At 60.8% G+C, this 17,180-nt stretch overlaps 1 protein-coding gene across 2 annotated transcripts in view; it reads right to left on the reverse strand.

Moving 5' to 3' along the window:
* SDK2 (sidekick cell adhesion molecule 2) overlaps positions 1-17,180 on the reverse strand; it is a 161,411-nt gene that overhangs the window by 72,301 nt on the left and 71,930 nt on the right. For both annotated transcript variants that reach the window (XM_075014612.1, XM_075014611.1), the window contains exon 2: positions 14,808-14,967. In XM_075014612.1, the coding sequence (XP_074870713.1) occupies positions 14,808-14,967 (160 nt within the window). The remainder of the gene's footprint in view (positions 1-14,807; positions 14,968-17,180) is intronic.

The raw sequence follows: 17,180 nt of genomic DNA on the forward strand, positions 1-17,180 counted from the left end.
CACCACCCATAGAAACACAAGCTGCCAGCCGTGGGCGCTCTGCTAATCAGGTGGGTGGTACCTACCTCGCTCCTGGGTGCCTGCCCCAGTGCTCAGCTTGCAGGGAACACTGCCTACTTCCTGCGTTGCCTTCTATCTATTTGCTGGCTCACCCGGTGGATCAGATCAAGTTTGGCGTTTGGCTAATGCTCACTGGTTTGCTCCGCAGCTGCACCCGCCACGTACATCTGAGCTTGCACGAAGCACGGTGCACAAGCAGCCTGCCCGCACACCCATGTCTATGCACAAACGCATTCTGCTGCCTGAGTGCACGGCAGGCGTGCAAATGCACAGACTTTACTCTCACACTGTCCCACACCTGAATTTGCACTGTGAGCTGGGGCTGCGTGCCAGCTCCCTCGTTCAATTCATGCCACGTCCTAGATTACTGCTGCCCAGCGCAGGCTCTGGCTGGGAAATTTCAATCTCCTCTCAGGCCAGGGCTAGAGCCTGATTTGAATTCAAGCTCCCCGGTTCCATCCAGCGAGCAGCGCCCGCGTGCGGGGCTGTCGGGCTCTGCAGAGAGCAGCACGCACCTCTGAGCCTTGGGGCTGCGCGGGGGGAATTCACTGCTTGGCCCCAGACACCCCCATGGGGCCCCTCCTCGCCACCCACGGCAGAGGGGCCATGACAGAGCTGGCCCCTTTGGCACACCTGAACAGATGGAAATAGCCCAGAGAAAGGAAATCAATTACTCAGCACAGCCCGGCCAGCAGTTTGGAGCCACCCCAGAGGAGAGCCCTTGTTCTCTGCTGCTGGCTTCCAGGAAGGCTTTGATCCACCTTGGCTTTAATTTCAGGTCTTTGCAGCTCTTGCCTGGCATTCAAAGGGTTGCCCCAGCCCCGCTGACAAAGGGAGGGGGGCTGCCTTCGCAGAGACAGGAGTTAATTGGGAACCACTGTGCCAGGGGAGCACGGGCAGCTTTGAAACCATTAGGAATGAAGTTTGGTTTGTGGAATAAGCCTTCAGGAACTGCCCTGGTACCAGCCTCCCAGCAGCACGGCCTGTCTGCTGTCACAGCCGGGTTTGGTAGGGCCCAGCGCCCACAGGCACTGGGCTGGGGCAGGCCAATCTGTTATTATAGGGTCTCTCACGAGGGCCGCGTAAACAGACTGGGTTATTATTGGAAGGTGGCTCAACAGGGGCTGGCTCACATGGGCTGGGGATGCCCTGGTTTGGTGTTGCAGGGTCACTCCCGAGGGCTGGGACACGCGCTGGTCTGTTATTGTAGGGTCACTCCCGAGGGCTGGGACACGCGCTGGTCTGTTATTGCAGGGTCACTCCCGAGGGCTGGGACACGCGCTGGTCTGTTATTGCAGGGTCACTCCCGAGGGCTGGGACACGCGCTGGTCTGTTATTGTAGGGTCACTCCCGAGGGCTGGGACACGCGCTGGTCTGTTATTGTAGGGTCACTCCCGAGGGCTGGGACACGCGCTGGTCTGTTACTGTAGGGTCACTCCCAGTGAAGCTGCTGGGAAAGCCACCCTTTGCCCCAGGAAGGAAACACGTGGGGATGTCCAGAGTCATTTGCTCCATTGGTTCGAGTGGGAGAGACCCTCGTGGAATCCTTCTCCTGGGGCAAGGGGGGGTATTGCAAGCGTTTCCTACTGTCCGATGGTAACCCCGGGTGGGTGCCTCAGTTTCCCTGGCCACTGCATCAACACCTGGGAGTTTCAGGTGTGACTCTTTCCAAGGGAGCCAGCCCTCAGCACAACCCTTACGCTCTGGCCCAAGCCCTTCGTAATCTGAGCCCAGGTGACACCTTTTGCGCAGGAAGGAGAACAAAGGGCAGAGCAAGGGGTCTGAGCACAGGAGCTAGACTTCAGAGTCTGTCTCCACTGGCTGCAGAGGGAGGAAGGGGGCCAGAGCCCGGCTCGGGGACCCCTCTCCCCAAGACGGATGGTGCTGATGGCGTCTGGTCCCTGTGCTGACAAGTCTGTTCTATGCTGTGTCCCTGTCACCTCGTCACCTCCTGTTCTCCCTGTGGAGCGAGAGTCACGTCTGCCTCTGACTGGGGTTGCAGGGCTCGGGGACCCCCTCACTCCTCGGTGACAAAGGCATCTGGGCTCTATTGGGGTGCAGCCGCCTGCCCCGAGCACCCCCCCGCCGGCTGGCTGGGCCACATGTGCCAGTTGTCACGGTACGGTTGCTTACGAGACTCATTTGTTATTGTAGGGTTGCCCAGGATTGTGCAGGCTGGTTTGGGACGTTCAGACTGATGCAGCTGGAGGGAGATGCCACGGCTGAAGCAGCTGATCTGGCAAAGGGAAAACCGGCAGGCTGCAAGGTCCGGGTGACGCTTTCCACGCAAGCCCTGGGTCGCCTGGGGATCTCGGCTCCTTGGCGCAGCCCCTTTGATTAACATTCTGTATAACAACTAATTAATTCTACAGGGGGACATGGACTTGAATCGTTATTGCGCGATAATGAAACGGCAAGGGAGCATTAAAACACGCTTAGCGAGATTTACCAGCTCCCCACGTGCTGTAGCACCAGGGCTGCCAAGCGCAGCGGCCAGCAGCGGCAGAGGGGCCTCCCTCAATATGCCGGCCCCCCCCCGCCCCCCGGTACTTCATCAGTTCACGTTAAGGGCATTATTGATTCTCCGTTCGCCCCCGACTGGAGAAGACTGCATTGCGACCGACGCAGCCAGAGCCCTCCTTCGCCGTGCCTGCCAAAGAGGCATTTTGCTGCGGTCAGGGGAATTCCAGTAACTCCGGCGGCCTTGTAAATCGCCGGCTCAATTGGTCCGGCTAGAACAATAAGCCATTTAATAATTTATTCACGTGCATTAATCTGCTGGCTTTCGGCGGAGGATGGAGGGCCCGGCCCTGGCAGGCTGGAGAGAGGTACAAACAAGACGGCTATTCACGTTCCAGTATCTGAGAGGGATACAGCCAAGGTCAGGGCAGGATGCCGAGTACACGTCCTACTTTCCTCAGCTTCCTGGGCCTACACCTCCAAACTCACGAATAGACCCTGCTTGGTAGCCCTGGTTCTTTCACAGTCCCTCCCCTTCCCAGGAACCAGTCACTGAGCACTGACTGGTTCTCATGCAACAACGAGCCCTACCCAGCCCTCCAGAGCAACCCTACAACAACCCACGGACCTAGGCACGAGAAAACCGACGCTCGGAAGAGCTTCTCTCCCCAGACACAAAAGGGAAACACCCCTGTTGCGTTGCTGGCTTCTCACGGCATTGGCCTTCTGAAAATCTGGCAACTTTCCTCCATAAAGAATCATTGCTGGGAACATGGCTGTGAGGATTTTATGAGGTTGTGTGTGTGTCCTACTGTCCTATAGTAACTCAAGGTGGGGGCCTCAGTTTCCCTAGGCACAGGATCTGTGCATAGTGGTGAGGGGCGTTTTGGTGTGACGGCTTCTCACACGTACACAATGGGCCTCCTTCACTATTTGTGACCCAGGCAACCAGGTGACCTCTTTCTTCCCTGGGAATCAGGACAAAAGCAGAGTGGGGCCTGGCTGGTTGTGAATTGGAGCTGGGCTGTGGAGTGGGGCAGTCTGGGCTGGCTGGAGAGGGAGGAAGGGGGCCAGGGCCCAGCTCAGGGACCCCTCTGGACCCCGCTCCCCAAGGTGGATGGTGCTGATGGCTGACTGTACTGGTGTCGGTGCTGACGAGTCTGTTCTACGCCATGTCCCTGTCGCCTCGTCACCTCCTGTTCTCCCTGTGGGACGAGCGTCCCATCTGCCTGCGGTTGGGGGGCAGGGCCCGGTGATCCCGAAAGGCCACGGCAGACGCACTGCAGCCCGCGGGCGGGCGCAAAGACCTTCTTGCCAGCAATGGGGTTGGAACGCAGCGCCCCTGCTCCGAAAGCGCCCCGTGCCGCCCCACGAGGCAGAGTCTCCACCGCCGCGGAGGAGCCCAGGCAAGAGCCGGGCTGGTTTCCCCAGCAGAGAGCAGTGAATGGACCTGGCCAGCCAACCCTACAACCCAGTGACCCCGAGAAAGTGCGGGATCAGCCTCCCATAGGGAGAAGGGGACTCACCTGCCCTGAGTCGGGAGAACCAGCTGGAGAACTGACCCCACAGCCGCTCCTTCTCCTATTCGCCCCCAAACACTGGACTGGCGACCCCCTTCCGGGACTGGGCATGGTGCCACCCGGCTTGTGGGACAGTGGTGCACAGCTTCTGGACCCCCACAGGCAGGGTGCAGTCGCACGGACTCCCTGGCCCTTCACGTCCCGTCCCCTCCCCTCTCCACCACAGAATCACAGGCCAGGGCTGGAAGGGACCTCAGGGGTCACTGAGTCCAGTCCCCTGCTCAGAGCAGGACCAACCCCCACGAAATCATCCCAGCCAGGGCCTTGTCAGGCCAGGACTTAAACACCTTAGAGGATGGACATTCCACTGCCTCCCTACGCAAACCACCCTCCCAGTGAAATAGTTTTGCCCAATGTCCAGCCTAGGACACCCCCGCACCCCTTAGAAACATAGACTCCTAGAATCCTAGGGCTGGGCGGGACCTCAGGAGGTCATCAAGTCCAGCCCCCTGCCGAAAGTAGGGTCATCCCCAACTCAACCATCCCAGCCAGGACCTTGTCAAGCCGGGACTTAAAAACCTCAAGGGATGGAGATTCCACCCTCTTTAGGCAACACAGTCCAATGTTTCCCCACCCGCCTGGGGAAGTAGCGTTTCCTAATATCCAGCCTATGCCTCTCCCCCTGTAACTTCAGACCATTGCTCCCCTTGTTCTGCCATCTGTCACCACTGAGAACAGCCTCTCTCCATCCTCTTCACAGCCCCTTCAGGAAGTTGAAGGCTGCTATCAAATCCTCCCTCACTCTTCTCTTCTGCAACTACACAACCCCAAATCCCACAGCCTTGCCTCATAGGTCATGTGCCCCAGGCACCTCCTCATCGTCATTGCTGTCCACTTAACTCCACTTCGTTCGGTGCACTCTCCAGAACATTGCAAGGCTTGGGACACATCTGATATTTAACTGGCTGCACGTCCCTGAGAAGGCCTGTGGTCAATTCCAAGCAGCTAGCTGAACCCTGACCTCCTTACTCCGCCCGGATCCCCACAGCTGCCCCAAGACCGTGTGCTTGTAACGCCCGAGGAAGGAGCCCAGAAGCCAAACTGGGATTTTGCTGGCTGGTTTGAGCAGCCAATTCTTGCTCTCGTATCCATCAGCTTCACGTTAGCGCAAAACCAGTGACTTGGGCATCCAAACCAGAGCCTTGTAAGGAATTAGTCATGCAAAGATTTTTTTTCGGGGGGCAGGAAGGGGGTGAGCAACAGTCTGTAAAGGCAAGCCAAGGAGCTAATTAAATTTTCCTCGCTTCCAAGCGTCTGGCAGAGAGGTTGCTGGGCTTGGGGGAAGAGTGGGGAAATCCTCTGGGTGGGTGCTGGAGTCCTGGACCAGCTGTGGAAGAAAGTGGGGCTGGGAGTGAAATGAGAAGGTATCTAATCAAGGGAGAGGGGCGTGTGCGTCAGCCTCTGTCTGTCAACAGTCTAATATATATGCACAATGCGATTTTAGAAGGGAGCAGGACTCTACGCAATCCCTAATCCGACAATTTCATGTGATAAATTACCAGCCCTAACCAATCTGCATGTCAAATTTCTCGGCAGGGGAAATAAACACCCTCCAGCCGCCCGAGAAGCGCTTTCCTTCGGAGGCTTTCATTAAAGCCAGCGCGCCGCCTTATTTGCATGCTATGATTCCTGGTATGAAAAGAGCTCAGACTCTGGAGAACCCACGGGAGAGCCGCGGGCTAGAGAGAGGAATGGAGGAAAATAATCTCTTAGCCCGGAGCCAGAGGAGTGTCTCTGCATGGAGCTGGGATAGGGAACGCAGCACACACTAAGCAAATCTTTCCAACTTCCCAGACTCAAACTCCCTGAAGAGGCGGGGTTAAGCTGCCTTCTGCCCTGAGGAATGGTTTCCCCAAGCTCCTGGTTGGCATTTTCCCTGACAAATGCAGTGGGCAGGTAAAAGGGGAGGCAGGAGCTGCTCTGCAGACAGTGATGTTGTTCAGACGCATGTAGGGATGAAAGAGTCATTGTCCGGACTCTCGCAGAGCCATGTGGGCCAAGCTCTCCAGGCCACAGTGAGCTAGGTAGCCCAGCTCGCTCCCTGGTGAAAGCCTGCCAGCTCTGCGCATGACAGAGTGAGGGGTCCCAGGCCCTGCACCCTCCACCCCACGTTCGCAGGCAGACGTGGCCCCAGCCGGCAGGGAGAACAGGAGGTGACGGGGAGACAGGGACACAGTGTAGAACACACTTGTCAGCACAGGGACCAGACACCATCAGTACCATCCACCTTGGGGAGACGGGCCCAGAGGGGTCCCCGAGCTGGGCCCTGGCCCCCTTCCTCCCTCTCCAGCCAGACCAGACTGCCCCACTCCACGGCTCAGCTCCCATTCACACCAGCCAGGGCCCCCTCCTCCACCTCTGTCGTGTTTCCCAGGGAAGAAAGGGGTCACCTGGTTGCCTAGGTTACAAATAGCCTGGAGCCCCACTGTCTATATGTGAAGAGTCATTACACCGGAACGCCCATCACCACCAGGCACTGATGCTGTGCGTAGGGAAACTGAGGCGCTCACCTGGTGTCACTACAGGGCATCAGGAAATGCATGTAACCTCCCTAGGGGAAGAAAACCCACATGCTTCGTCACCCTGCGCCAGGCTGATGCACCCCCAGGGCTGCGTGAGGAGGCAGGGCCGTCTGACCTGCATCCTTCCCCCACATCCTCCTCAAGGGGCTCCCCTTTGTGCGCCGGGCCCTGGCTGGCAGAGGGAAGAAAAGAGAAGTTGCTATGGCAACACGAGGCAGAACCTGGAGACGGGCTCTTTTCTTTAAAAAGAAAAAAGTGAACTTATTCGGCTGAGCTGCCGCCCTGAGGGAAGGGCGGGGGGCGGACCCCAGGCGTGCTCAGCCGTCTCCCTGCCCGCATGCCGTCCTCCTCTGCTGCCGGGGTGAGAGCCCAGCCCTTCCCGAGCCGCTGGGTGCGTGCAGGGAGAGCAGTCGGGTAGGGATGGAGGGCGCCCGACTGCCGGGCCAAGATCTCGGGTGGGGTGGGAATGGAACGCAGAGGAGCAGACGTCGGGCTGGGAGTTAGCAACGCCTGACTCGGCGAGAGGAGCCTGAGCCCAGGTCGGAGCAAGAGCTGCCAGTGCTGAAACTGGACGGCCAAGAGCTCTCCAGGCTGTAGCTCTCGGCCGGCGCGGAGCCTGCCTTGCCGGTGGCAGAGGTAGCATCCAGGTTCAACGGGGTGCACTGTTATCAGCTCCTCTGGGACCACGGCCCTCACTCCCCACAGGCAGGGGAGGCCACAGAGAGCCAGGCCTGGCAGGTTGCATGCAGATGGGGATGGAGGGGGGGCGGTCTCTGTCCTGCGAGTGGCCAAGGGCAGCTCTCGTGTTGCGGGCAGCACTGCTGGAGCAGTTAAATGGGAGACAGAGGCAGGACACCTGGGCTCCTGGCCCACCCGGCCAGTGCCTCGCTCTGGCTCACAGAGCCAGGCATCAAAGCTGTTCTAGCCCGCGGGGGGTGTGTGCAAAGGATAAGAGCCCTCCACCCAAATCCAGCGCTCCCATTCACAGTCCAGGCTGTTCCCACAGGGCGGCCAACCGGCATCCCCGAGCCCCCTGGCTGCCAGCACTTGGGGGCAGGGCCTGGCTTTCTGTTCGGTGTTTGTACAGCTCCTAGCACAACTGTGTCAGGGCGATACGGAGAGTCAGACAATACCGAACTGCAAGGGCAGCCATCACAGCTGGGGCTATCAGACAATGCCTGATGCCGGAGCCTGCGTCTCCGCTGGGCCTCGCCTGGGTGGAGAGAGAGGCGTTTCTCTTCTGTAGCTGCACCGGGGGCTGCAACCCTGGGACAATACCCCAAGCTGCGCCCAGGTGCTGTCGTGGGGGGAGGCATGGCCCGGCGACTGCCCAGACGCCTCGGCGACGGGGCTGCCCCTGTGCCCTTTAAGCACCTCACACAAAGCAAGCTGGGCCCTAGTCCACCGCCCTGGCAACGGAGCCGATGGGGTAGCGACCGGCTGCAAACGGCAGTGCTCACCCCGTCCTGGCGCAGTCTGCTGGCTGCCAGGCACACCTCCGGGCCCTGCTGTGCACCTGCTTCTGGGCGGGGACTGTGTCTGTTGTGCCAGGGCCTGAGGGCCTGGGGCCCACAGCGCCTATGGAATCAGGGTACCTAAGTCCCTTGAAACCAAGGGGCCTAACTCCCTTTGGGGGCTCGGTCCCGTCCCCTGGACACGAGCAAATTACCACGCTGTGCATTTTGGAAGCACCTCCCAGCCAGCGGCACCAGGACTTGCAGAGCCAGGAGTCGAGCCCAGGAGTCCCTTGTACCAGGTATTAGAATGGCAAACACTACACCCCTATTACCCACGTCCCAGCGTACCTGCAGAAACACGGGCTCCAGCGGCGGCAGAATTCATTGTTAATTGTGAAATGACGTCCCTGACAAAGCAATTGCTCTGACCAGAAACCCCGCCAGAGCAGAGAAGCACTGAAGATAATAAACAATTGTGACCTGCGAAATTACTTTTCTCCCCCCGGAACGGGGATTTGCTGGAGAACCGTGAGTGATTCTTCTGCTAGGAGGGCCGTGCGGCGTGGTAATTGTGCCATTAGGAGCGAGCTCGTGGCAGGGCCGGCCGAGCTGGGCTCAGGAGAAAGCAAGCCACAGCATTGGGTTTCAGGTCACATTCCGGCACTGCTGCCGAGCCCCGAAGCCGCCCGGTGGGAGCGAGCGGCTGGCAGCCGTACGGCACGTCTGCTGCTTGGCTCACAGTCCCAGGCACCGGACGGATCCGGAGCACGCTGAGCGGGCCGGGTGGAACACGCCACCGCAGCGCCGGCCCCATACACCGAGGACGCGCTGTGCCGACGCCGGCAGCCAGCCTGGCCCGCAGCTACGCAGCCGCGGCTCGGCACGGCCCCCCGCGGGGATGGCGGGAAGAGGCCGCCGGCCTGGCTGATGTGGTAACCTGCAACGAGGAGGCGGTGGATCTCCCAGCCAATGGCCCCTCTCTCACCCTGACGGGAGAGCTGCCCCTGGCTGCCCACAGGGCAGAGACCCTCCGCTCCCATCTCTGTGCGACCTGCCAGGCCTGGCACTCTCTGGCTTGCCCTGCCCGTGGGAAGCACCACAGTAGACAACAGTGCACCCCACCTCTGCCCTGCCTGGACCCATCTGTGCTCCCCCTGGCAAGGCAGGTTCTGCCCTCGCCCAGCGTGGGGGGCATCTGAGGAGCCAGCAGCAGAAGGCGAACCCCACCGTGATGCCACACCCGTGCCAGGCCCTGGGCAGCAAAGCAGAAGGCAGGGTTCCTGGGCAGTGGGGGGGGATGCAGGGGACCAGCCTCACCCCTTTGGCCCCAGGGCCTGCAGTGCAACCGGACTGCGGTTGTGCCAAGTTCTGCCAAGCCTGCACCGCCAGCAAGGCACAGACCCGCCGGAGCCCCTGGAGAGCAAGAGGCCCTGCAAGGCCAGAGTAGGGGGGCAAGGCAGCTCCCCAGCGCCCACCTCCTCACCTGCCGCAGACCGTGCCCACGGCCACCCCCACACAAGAGGAAGGAGAGCGCCTGGGCAGAAAAGGGCCTCCTTGCCCTGCCCTGCCCCGCCCCCACACTCCAGGCTGTCCCCATGGACAAGTCCGCTTCTAAACTCGTTAACTGCTAATTACAAGCACCCCACTGGCTGGCGCCATGCCACCTGCATCTCTATTAACCTTCCCTTCACGCCCATCACCGCTAATTCCACAGCTTCTGCCTCTGCACCGGCAGCCACCAACTTCCACCCGAGAGGCCCAAATCTGCCTCTCGGTGCCCCCGGCTGCTCGGGGACTGGTGCAGCCAGCCAGGCGGAGCCGAGCTGCTGAGGGCTGGCTGGGCCTGAGCCGCTGGAGAAGACGGGTGAAAGCCAGGCAGTGATTTGCTTCACCGCCCACAGACCTGAGGACAGGTCGTTTGCTTTTACCTGCAGCTCCACGTAGCCAGTCCCTTTGACCAGGCCCTGGACAAGATACAATCTTCGCTGTTTGCCCCCCAGACTTTCCCTCTGCCTCTTACTCTGGCATCACACCTGCTCGCCTCCAGCCCTCCTTCCACAGCCTGGGCCAAGTCCCAGTCTCATTTCTCCACCAGTTCAGTGGATAATAGCCAGGAACAGTTTTAAACAGCTTTATTTCTATGAGTTGAAATGTTCACCGTCTCAGAGAGGTAGCTGTGTTAGTCCGTATCTTCACCAAACAAAAAAGCAGCCCCCGAGCACCTTCAAGGCTAACAAATAATTTATCAGGTGCTGAGCTTTCAGATCTGAAGAAGTGGGTCTGCCTCAAGACAGCTCAGCACCTAAGACATGATTTGGTGAGGCTTTGAAGTGCTCCAGGACTGCTTTCCTGTTTTAGGTTCACAGCCGTGAGAAAACGTCGGCAGGGGAGGGGGACAGACAACTACCGAACGACAGACTCGAGAGTCAAAAAGTTCAAGCTCTCCAGCAGTGGTCTGCAGACGACGTCTCAGATTCCCAAGGGGGTCTGTGCCCCGGTTCCGGAGGTTCCAGGGGTTTGGAAAGGAGACAAGGTTGCAAGCCCTGGCTCTGTCACCCTTAAAACACAAACCGTCCCACCAGAATACAGCAAGCGAGGAGCCGCGATTCCAACTCAGACGAGCTGTCGAGCGGCACTGCCCCGACTCCGTCCAGCTGCAGGTTTCACTTCTGGCGGATGGGATTCGTAGGTCTGCACGTGTGTGTGACACTGACGTTTCCCGACGTCTTTCCAAGCCTCCCTACCCACACAGGCCTTTCCCCTGCGGAACGGCCTCCATCTCACCCTCCCAACGCCGCAAAGACGGGGCTGGGTTCTCAGCCCAGGCAGCCCAGACTGAAACGCCACCGCTGGGAGCAGGACAGCTCCCTGGCCCAGTTCTGCACAGTGCAGCCGTGGCAGGAGTTTCCAAGCGAACGGGAGGAGCCCCCTAACGCACGGCCCTGGGGCTGTGACAAGTGACGGAGGCGGCCGTTTCCTGCCTTCTCCTTTAAGAGCAGCAAGGCCTGGCTCCTCTCCAGGCTGATCCGTACGCACGCCACGCTTCCAGCCCCGGCACCTGTCACATGAATAAACCAACCCACCTTGGAAACGCCGTGGCAGGCAGCTGCCAGAGAGCTGTCGTGTTGGTATCCACCCCAGCGCTTCTCCAGCTGCCCTGCTTAATTGGCTCCTCATATCACTCATCACGCCGACCCCGAGCCTGCTGGCGCCCCAGAGATCCACCCTGCCCACAGCACCTCCAGCTTTTCTGTCACTTCCCCAGTGTTTCAAGCATCCAAGGGGAGTCACACCAGCCAGGGGCTAGTGCCTGGCTCGAGCTCTCGGGGTGAGTGGCACTGGGGCGAGAGACCACCGCAATGCGATGCCTGCGGCAGCCCCAGGGAGTGTGCAAAGAGCGGGGGCACCTGTCTTGGGTTCTGGAGGTCCCTCTGCATTGCAACTGGGCCCATGAACAGGAGGAGCTTCCAACAGGAGGGCACGAGGGTTCTGGGGTGCAGACGCTCCCACGTCGGTGCCTCCCCCGACCTGTCAATCCCCTGAGTCGCCTGCGCTGAGCATCCTGCGGGGGGGGTGGGGGGGTGTCAGCTCCAGCCGCAGGGGCTGCAGAAAGCCAGGAGTGTCTCCTGGGGCCAGGCAGTCAGAACCCTGAATGGGAGCGTCTGCGCCCTCCGATTGGCAGCTGTGTGCCTGGGCAGGGGGATCTCCAGCACCCGCGACTGGCCCCACCCTCGTTCTGCACACTCCCTGGGGCTGCCGCAGGCGTCGCGGTGGTCCCTCGGCCCCAGGCGGGGAGTGGGGGAGCCGTACCAGTGCCGTGCACCCCGAGAGCTAGGGCCGGGCGCTAGCCCCCGGCTGCTGTGACTCCCCTTCGGTGCTGAAGTCTCGGGGAGCTGACAGGAGCTCCTGGGGTCTGTTCCCAGCGAAGGGCACCCAGGGAACACCGGCGTGTCACACTGAGTCTTGCTCACCCCTTTGAACTGACTCCGCCAGGGGGCACCTGCTTAGCTCTGGCTGTTTCACTCACGGTTTATCTGACGTTGGCTCACTCAGTGACGGACACACCCCAGCCCCGTCCCGGAGATTCACTGCAGGCCAAGCCTGGAAAGTTTGGCCCTCACCACGGTAAAGGGGTTAAGCCGTTGGGCTGGTGTTTGGGAGCTCGAGGTTCAACGCCCAGCTGGCTCCCTGCCTGCAAAAGCTCCGTGCCTCAGTTTCCCCATCTATGACATGGGGAAGATGACCCGGCCCAGCTCCAAGGGCTTATGTAAGGACAAGCTTGTTAATGACGGGAAGGTGCCCAGATGCTACGATGATGGCAGCCATGGAGCCATCGTTCACTCAGGCAAGCGTCCAGAGCGGCTGGCTGGAGCGCAGACCCCAGGACCGGGCCTGGATGCTGTGGGTCAAGGTGTGAGTCCGGCCTCCCCAGAGCTCGCTGCCTGCTTGGGCTCAGCACAGACGGGCAGATGCGGCGCTCAGCTCTGTGTTCTCCTCCCGGCATTTCAGATGGGAAAATAAGCCTCAAAGCAAAGCCCGGCTGGGCCTGTCGCACTGTGCACGGCGGGAAGGACCCGGCCCCCTCACTCCTCCTGGGGAGCGCGCCCACGGACCCGCCAGGAGCCTGCAAACCTTCCCACACGCCGGGCTCTGCTTTCCGCCTCGCACGGAACGTGAGCGTGCAGTTCCACGCTGCTCCTGAACTCACATCCCTCCCCACATGCCGCAAGGGCAGAGCTGGGCCGGCCGGCCTGCCTCCGCCACGCCCGGGCCCTGACCCAGCACAAAACAAAGTTACTTCCCTCTCTAGCAGGCTGGGGGGTCTGGTGGGGCCAACGACGGCCCCTCAAGGACGCTGCCAGGGAGAGGATTTCACAGGCGGGCCCACTGCCTACGTTCCCAGGGGCCTGGACCACTTCAGCGTTGCTAGGGCAACGAGAAACCTTTGGATTTGATTACTTGAGATGGGGAAGGGCTAGTCCAGGGCTGGATTATTGATTCAAATAGAGGCTGACGCACGCGGAGGAGACGGGGAGAGGTGCCCGGCGGGGTGTGGAGGGAGCCCCAAGAGACGGCAACTCTTGGCCAGGGGACTTTTTGCACACAAGCCAAGGAGGCAGAAACCAAGCGGCCCCCAGGGTCGGCGCGAGGGGCTGGTGGTCTTGCCAGCCGCACTGAAATCCTTCACTAAATATTTCCGTGCCCAATGGGTTTCCCCGTGTTCCTCCTGTCCAAATTCCTGGGAACGTCTCAGCCAGAGGGTGGTGCTGGTTCCTGGCAGAGACCACAGCTTGGCTGCTCCTGGGGAGCGGTTTTTAAACCCTCCTGGTAGAGCAGTGACCCTGAGAGGCTCCGGTTCCTGCTCCTTCATAGACTCCTAGGGCTGGAAGAGACCTTAGGAGATCCCTGAGTCCAGCCCCCTGCCCAAAGTAGGACCAACCCGACTAAACCGTCCCAACCAGCACTTTGTCAAGCCAGGATTTAAAATCCTCTAGGGATGGAGATTCCACCACCTCTCTTGGTAACACATTCCAGTGCTTCACCAGCTGCCCAGGGAAAGAGTTTTTCCTAATATTCAACCTACACCTCCCCCCTGTAACTTCAGACCATCGCTCCTTGTTCTGCCATCTGTCACCACTGAGAACAGCCTCTCTCCATCCTCTTTAGAGCCCCCTTCAGGAAGTTGCCTGCTGCTCTCAAATCCCCCCTCACTCTTCTCTTCTGCAAACTACATAACCCCAAATCCCTCAGTCTCTCCTCACAGGCCATGTGCTCCAGCCGCCAAATCATTCTCATTGTCCTCCGCTGAACCCTCTCCAGCGCGTTCACGTTCTTTCCGTAATGGGGACAAACATGCAGGTCTCTGCCAACCGTGCCCTGGCTGGGCTGCACACCAGCAATGCCGCCCCGGCCCCTGTGCTGCTCTGCTGGAGTGCGTCCCTCCACGCCAGCCTGCTAAACCCCGCTTCCCCAGCATGGTCACACACCGCGGTGGCAAAGCAGCCCGTGGTGTGCTCGGCTCCCACGCACTGCTCCTTCCCTCCCATCCAGGTGGACCACAGCCGGGGGCTGAGCCTGGACAAGGGCCAGGCCGGTGAATTGCCAGGAACCTCGGTGGGGGGCTGAGAGGTTCCACGCCGTGTTCTCTCTAACTTTTTCCATCCATGCACAGAATAAATTTTGTTACATGCACCGAGACATGTGCGGCTGTGCACCGCCAGAAGAAGCGCATTCTGCCGGCTGTGGGCGCTCAGATAATCACCAGGGCGGCAGCTGAATCTCCTCTGGATGGCCACTTAAGCTCCCAGGGAGCACTGCTCTGCACCCCCTCCCCAGCAAGACAACCCCACGTCCTCCCCGACCCCAGGAAACTGGTCGGCTTACATGTCCTCCCTGGGACCCCCCGCAGTGCTTGGGATGCCCCGGCATCCGTTGTCCCCCAGAACCAGCTGAGAAGCACAGCCCTTCCCAGACCCTTTGCGAGCAGGAGCCCTGGCTGCCACGGAGTGAACCAGGGAGCCCCACGAGCCAGGTCCAGAAGGGCCCCTAAAGCTGCCGGGAAAATGAGTGTGAGCCAGCTCCAGGGACAAGGCCGGCCAGTGGCGGAGTGAGGGGAAGGGCACATCCACGGGTGCAGGGAGCCACATGGCTGAAGCTGCTCTGGACGTGGCAGTCCTGGCAGTTCCTGCCGCCTGGCAGGGGCTGGCCTGGGCGTGGGCCTCACTCACCTGTATTCCAGAGAGAACTTGGTCAGCTCTTTGTTGTTGTGAAGCCACTTGAACTCCAGGGGCCAGCTGCCCTCCGCCATGCAGGTGAGGACCAAGCGGTTCCCTTCCAGGTGCACCTGGCTGCGGACCGGCTCCGTTTTGAAATACGGCGCAACGTCGTCTGCACAGAGAGGCAAAGGGGGTGAAAATTAAACCCGCTGCATTCCCACCACACAATGCACCGCACAACTGCTCCCCCCCATGGCACACCGCTCGTGTGGGTCCCACAGCCGCCGCCGCCATGCACCAGGCTGACTAGAAATTGGCAGCAGAGGGTCCCCCTCGTTCCCCCAGGGTTACCCTCCTCCCAAGACTAGCCTCAGCCACATCACATGGGCACACACCAGCCCAGCCCCTTCCCAAAGCCGCTGACACCTGCCTCTGTTGACTCCTGCAGAGCTGCCCTGCTGGGAGATTGGGGCAGCTCGCCGGGCATTGGGTCCCAGGCTGGCTTCAGTCTGACTCCTCCTCTTTGCTCATTCAGCCTGCAGGGTGCTGGGCTCAGAGCCCCATTGTCCAGGGCTCCGGGGGCGGGGGAGCACGCCAAGATTACCCACTGGGGACGGAAGCCCTAGGGAGTGAAGAGCCTTGCCCAGGGCACACTGAGATTCAGTGGCAGAGAAGGAAGCCAATCTCCAGAGTCCCAGCCCAGTGCTGCGCTTGCCCCAAGGCCAGCTTCCCCCTCCCAGGACTGCCCGTTCCAGTACCCCACTGCAGCTAGTCTCAACCCCACTTCACAGACGGAAAACCCAGGGCAGGGTGGTACGTGTCAGGGACAGAGCCGAGAACCCAGAGTTCTGTTCAAACAGATCAAGCTCCCTCCCTCAAGCGGGTAAATCTGGGCTGCCAGTCCCACGCCCTAACTCCCCTCCCAGCCACTGGTCACCAAGCTCATGTGCCCAGCCCACCGTAGCCAGAACGGGGGGTAACTTGCCAGGCTGGAGCTGGGAGCGGCAGGGGATGGCTTATCCACGGAGAACCCCCCACCCTGAGCTGTGGGGGTTTACCCAAGCGCACCCCTTGGGGGCAGAGATGGGGTGGACAGGGGACTGGGGGGAAGGGAGCTTGAAGGAGGAAAACAGCGGAAAGTGCAGCAAGAGAGAGGAGAGGCGGGAGGGGACTTTGGAGGGTGATTTCTCCTGTGCGGACAGTGGCGATAACGATGCTTTTGCTCTGGAGCTCCTTTGCAAAGCTCCTGCCCACCCTGCCAGGCAAGGAAGGGGCTGCGCCTCGGCTTCCCGGCACATGGGAACCCAAGGGCGCCATCCACAGTCACCCGAGGGGCTGGAACCCAAGAGTCTGAGGCTACCAGACCCGGCGCTCACTGTCAGAGGCCAAGCGGGGGATGCAAGGTAATAGTGTCTCTTGAATATCTCCCTGGCAACTAGCCATGGCCCAGACAGCTGTAGCCCTCGCCTTCCACTGGCCACCAACCACACCGCTGCCCCTCGCATCCGGCACTCCCCCAGGCATGGCTGCCTCCGGCATCTGTTGGCCTTTGCCCGTCTGCGGCTGGCAGCCCCAGCGCCCGCTCACGCCCCGGTCCTCACGTCTCGGCTGGACGCAGACAGCACCAGAGCTGCAGCCCGCCAGGCCTGCTGGCGGGTGAGTATTGATCGAACCGGGATTAGAATGCTCAGGAGCTGCTCGGAGCGTGGACGTGGCCCAGCGCTCGAGCTGCTGCCTGAATGAGGGTCCCACGCGCTGCCTACTGGAGCGGCAGGTCTGAGTGGGTGCAGCCGGAGCCCGTGACCCTCTCAGTGACCTGCAGGGGAAGGGCATTTGTTATGGGTGGGGATCTGACAGCCCCGGGCAAGGGGAACGTCTGTGTGTGGTGGGGACTGCTGGCTCTGGACTCCGAGAAGGGGCGGGGCCTGAGACTGAAGGGGCAGGGCCTTGGGAAGGAGGGGCGGGGCCTGTCAGAAGGGGCGGGGCCTCAGACTAAAGGGGCGGGGCCTCAGGAAGAAGAAAGGGGGCTTCAAACTGAAGGGGCGGGGCTGGAGCTGCCCCCAGTGTGCTGCGCAGGGTAGTCGCAAGGGTGGTGGCCGGGTGCGTCCGGTCCCTTTGAATCTCTGGGCCCCAGAGCAACTGCCCCCTTTGACCTCCCCGTCGGCGGGCTCGATCACAGAGAGGTGCTGCTCACCTTCAGCTGCTGCTCTAGGTCAGTCTGGAGAGTGGAAATGTCTGGACTGGGCAGTCACCAGCCAAAGGCCCAAAGACTCTCACAGGCATTCCCTTCCCCACACAGGGGTCCTGCCGGTGGACTCCTCCCTGCGTGAGTTTGCTGCTCAGAGCACACGGCAGGAGGGGGCTACTTCTGCCCCCCAGGAACTA

This window comes from Carettochelys insculpta, chromosome 20, assembly GCF_033958435.1.
Source record: "Carettochelys insculpta isolate YL-2023 chromosome 20, ASM3395843v1, whole genome shotgun sequence".
NCBI classification, from domain to species: Eukaryota; Metazoa; Chordata; order Testudines; family Carettochelyidae; genus Carettochelys; species Carettochelys insculpta.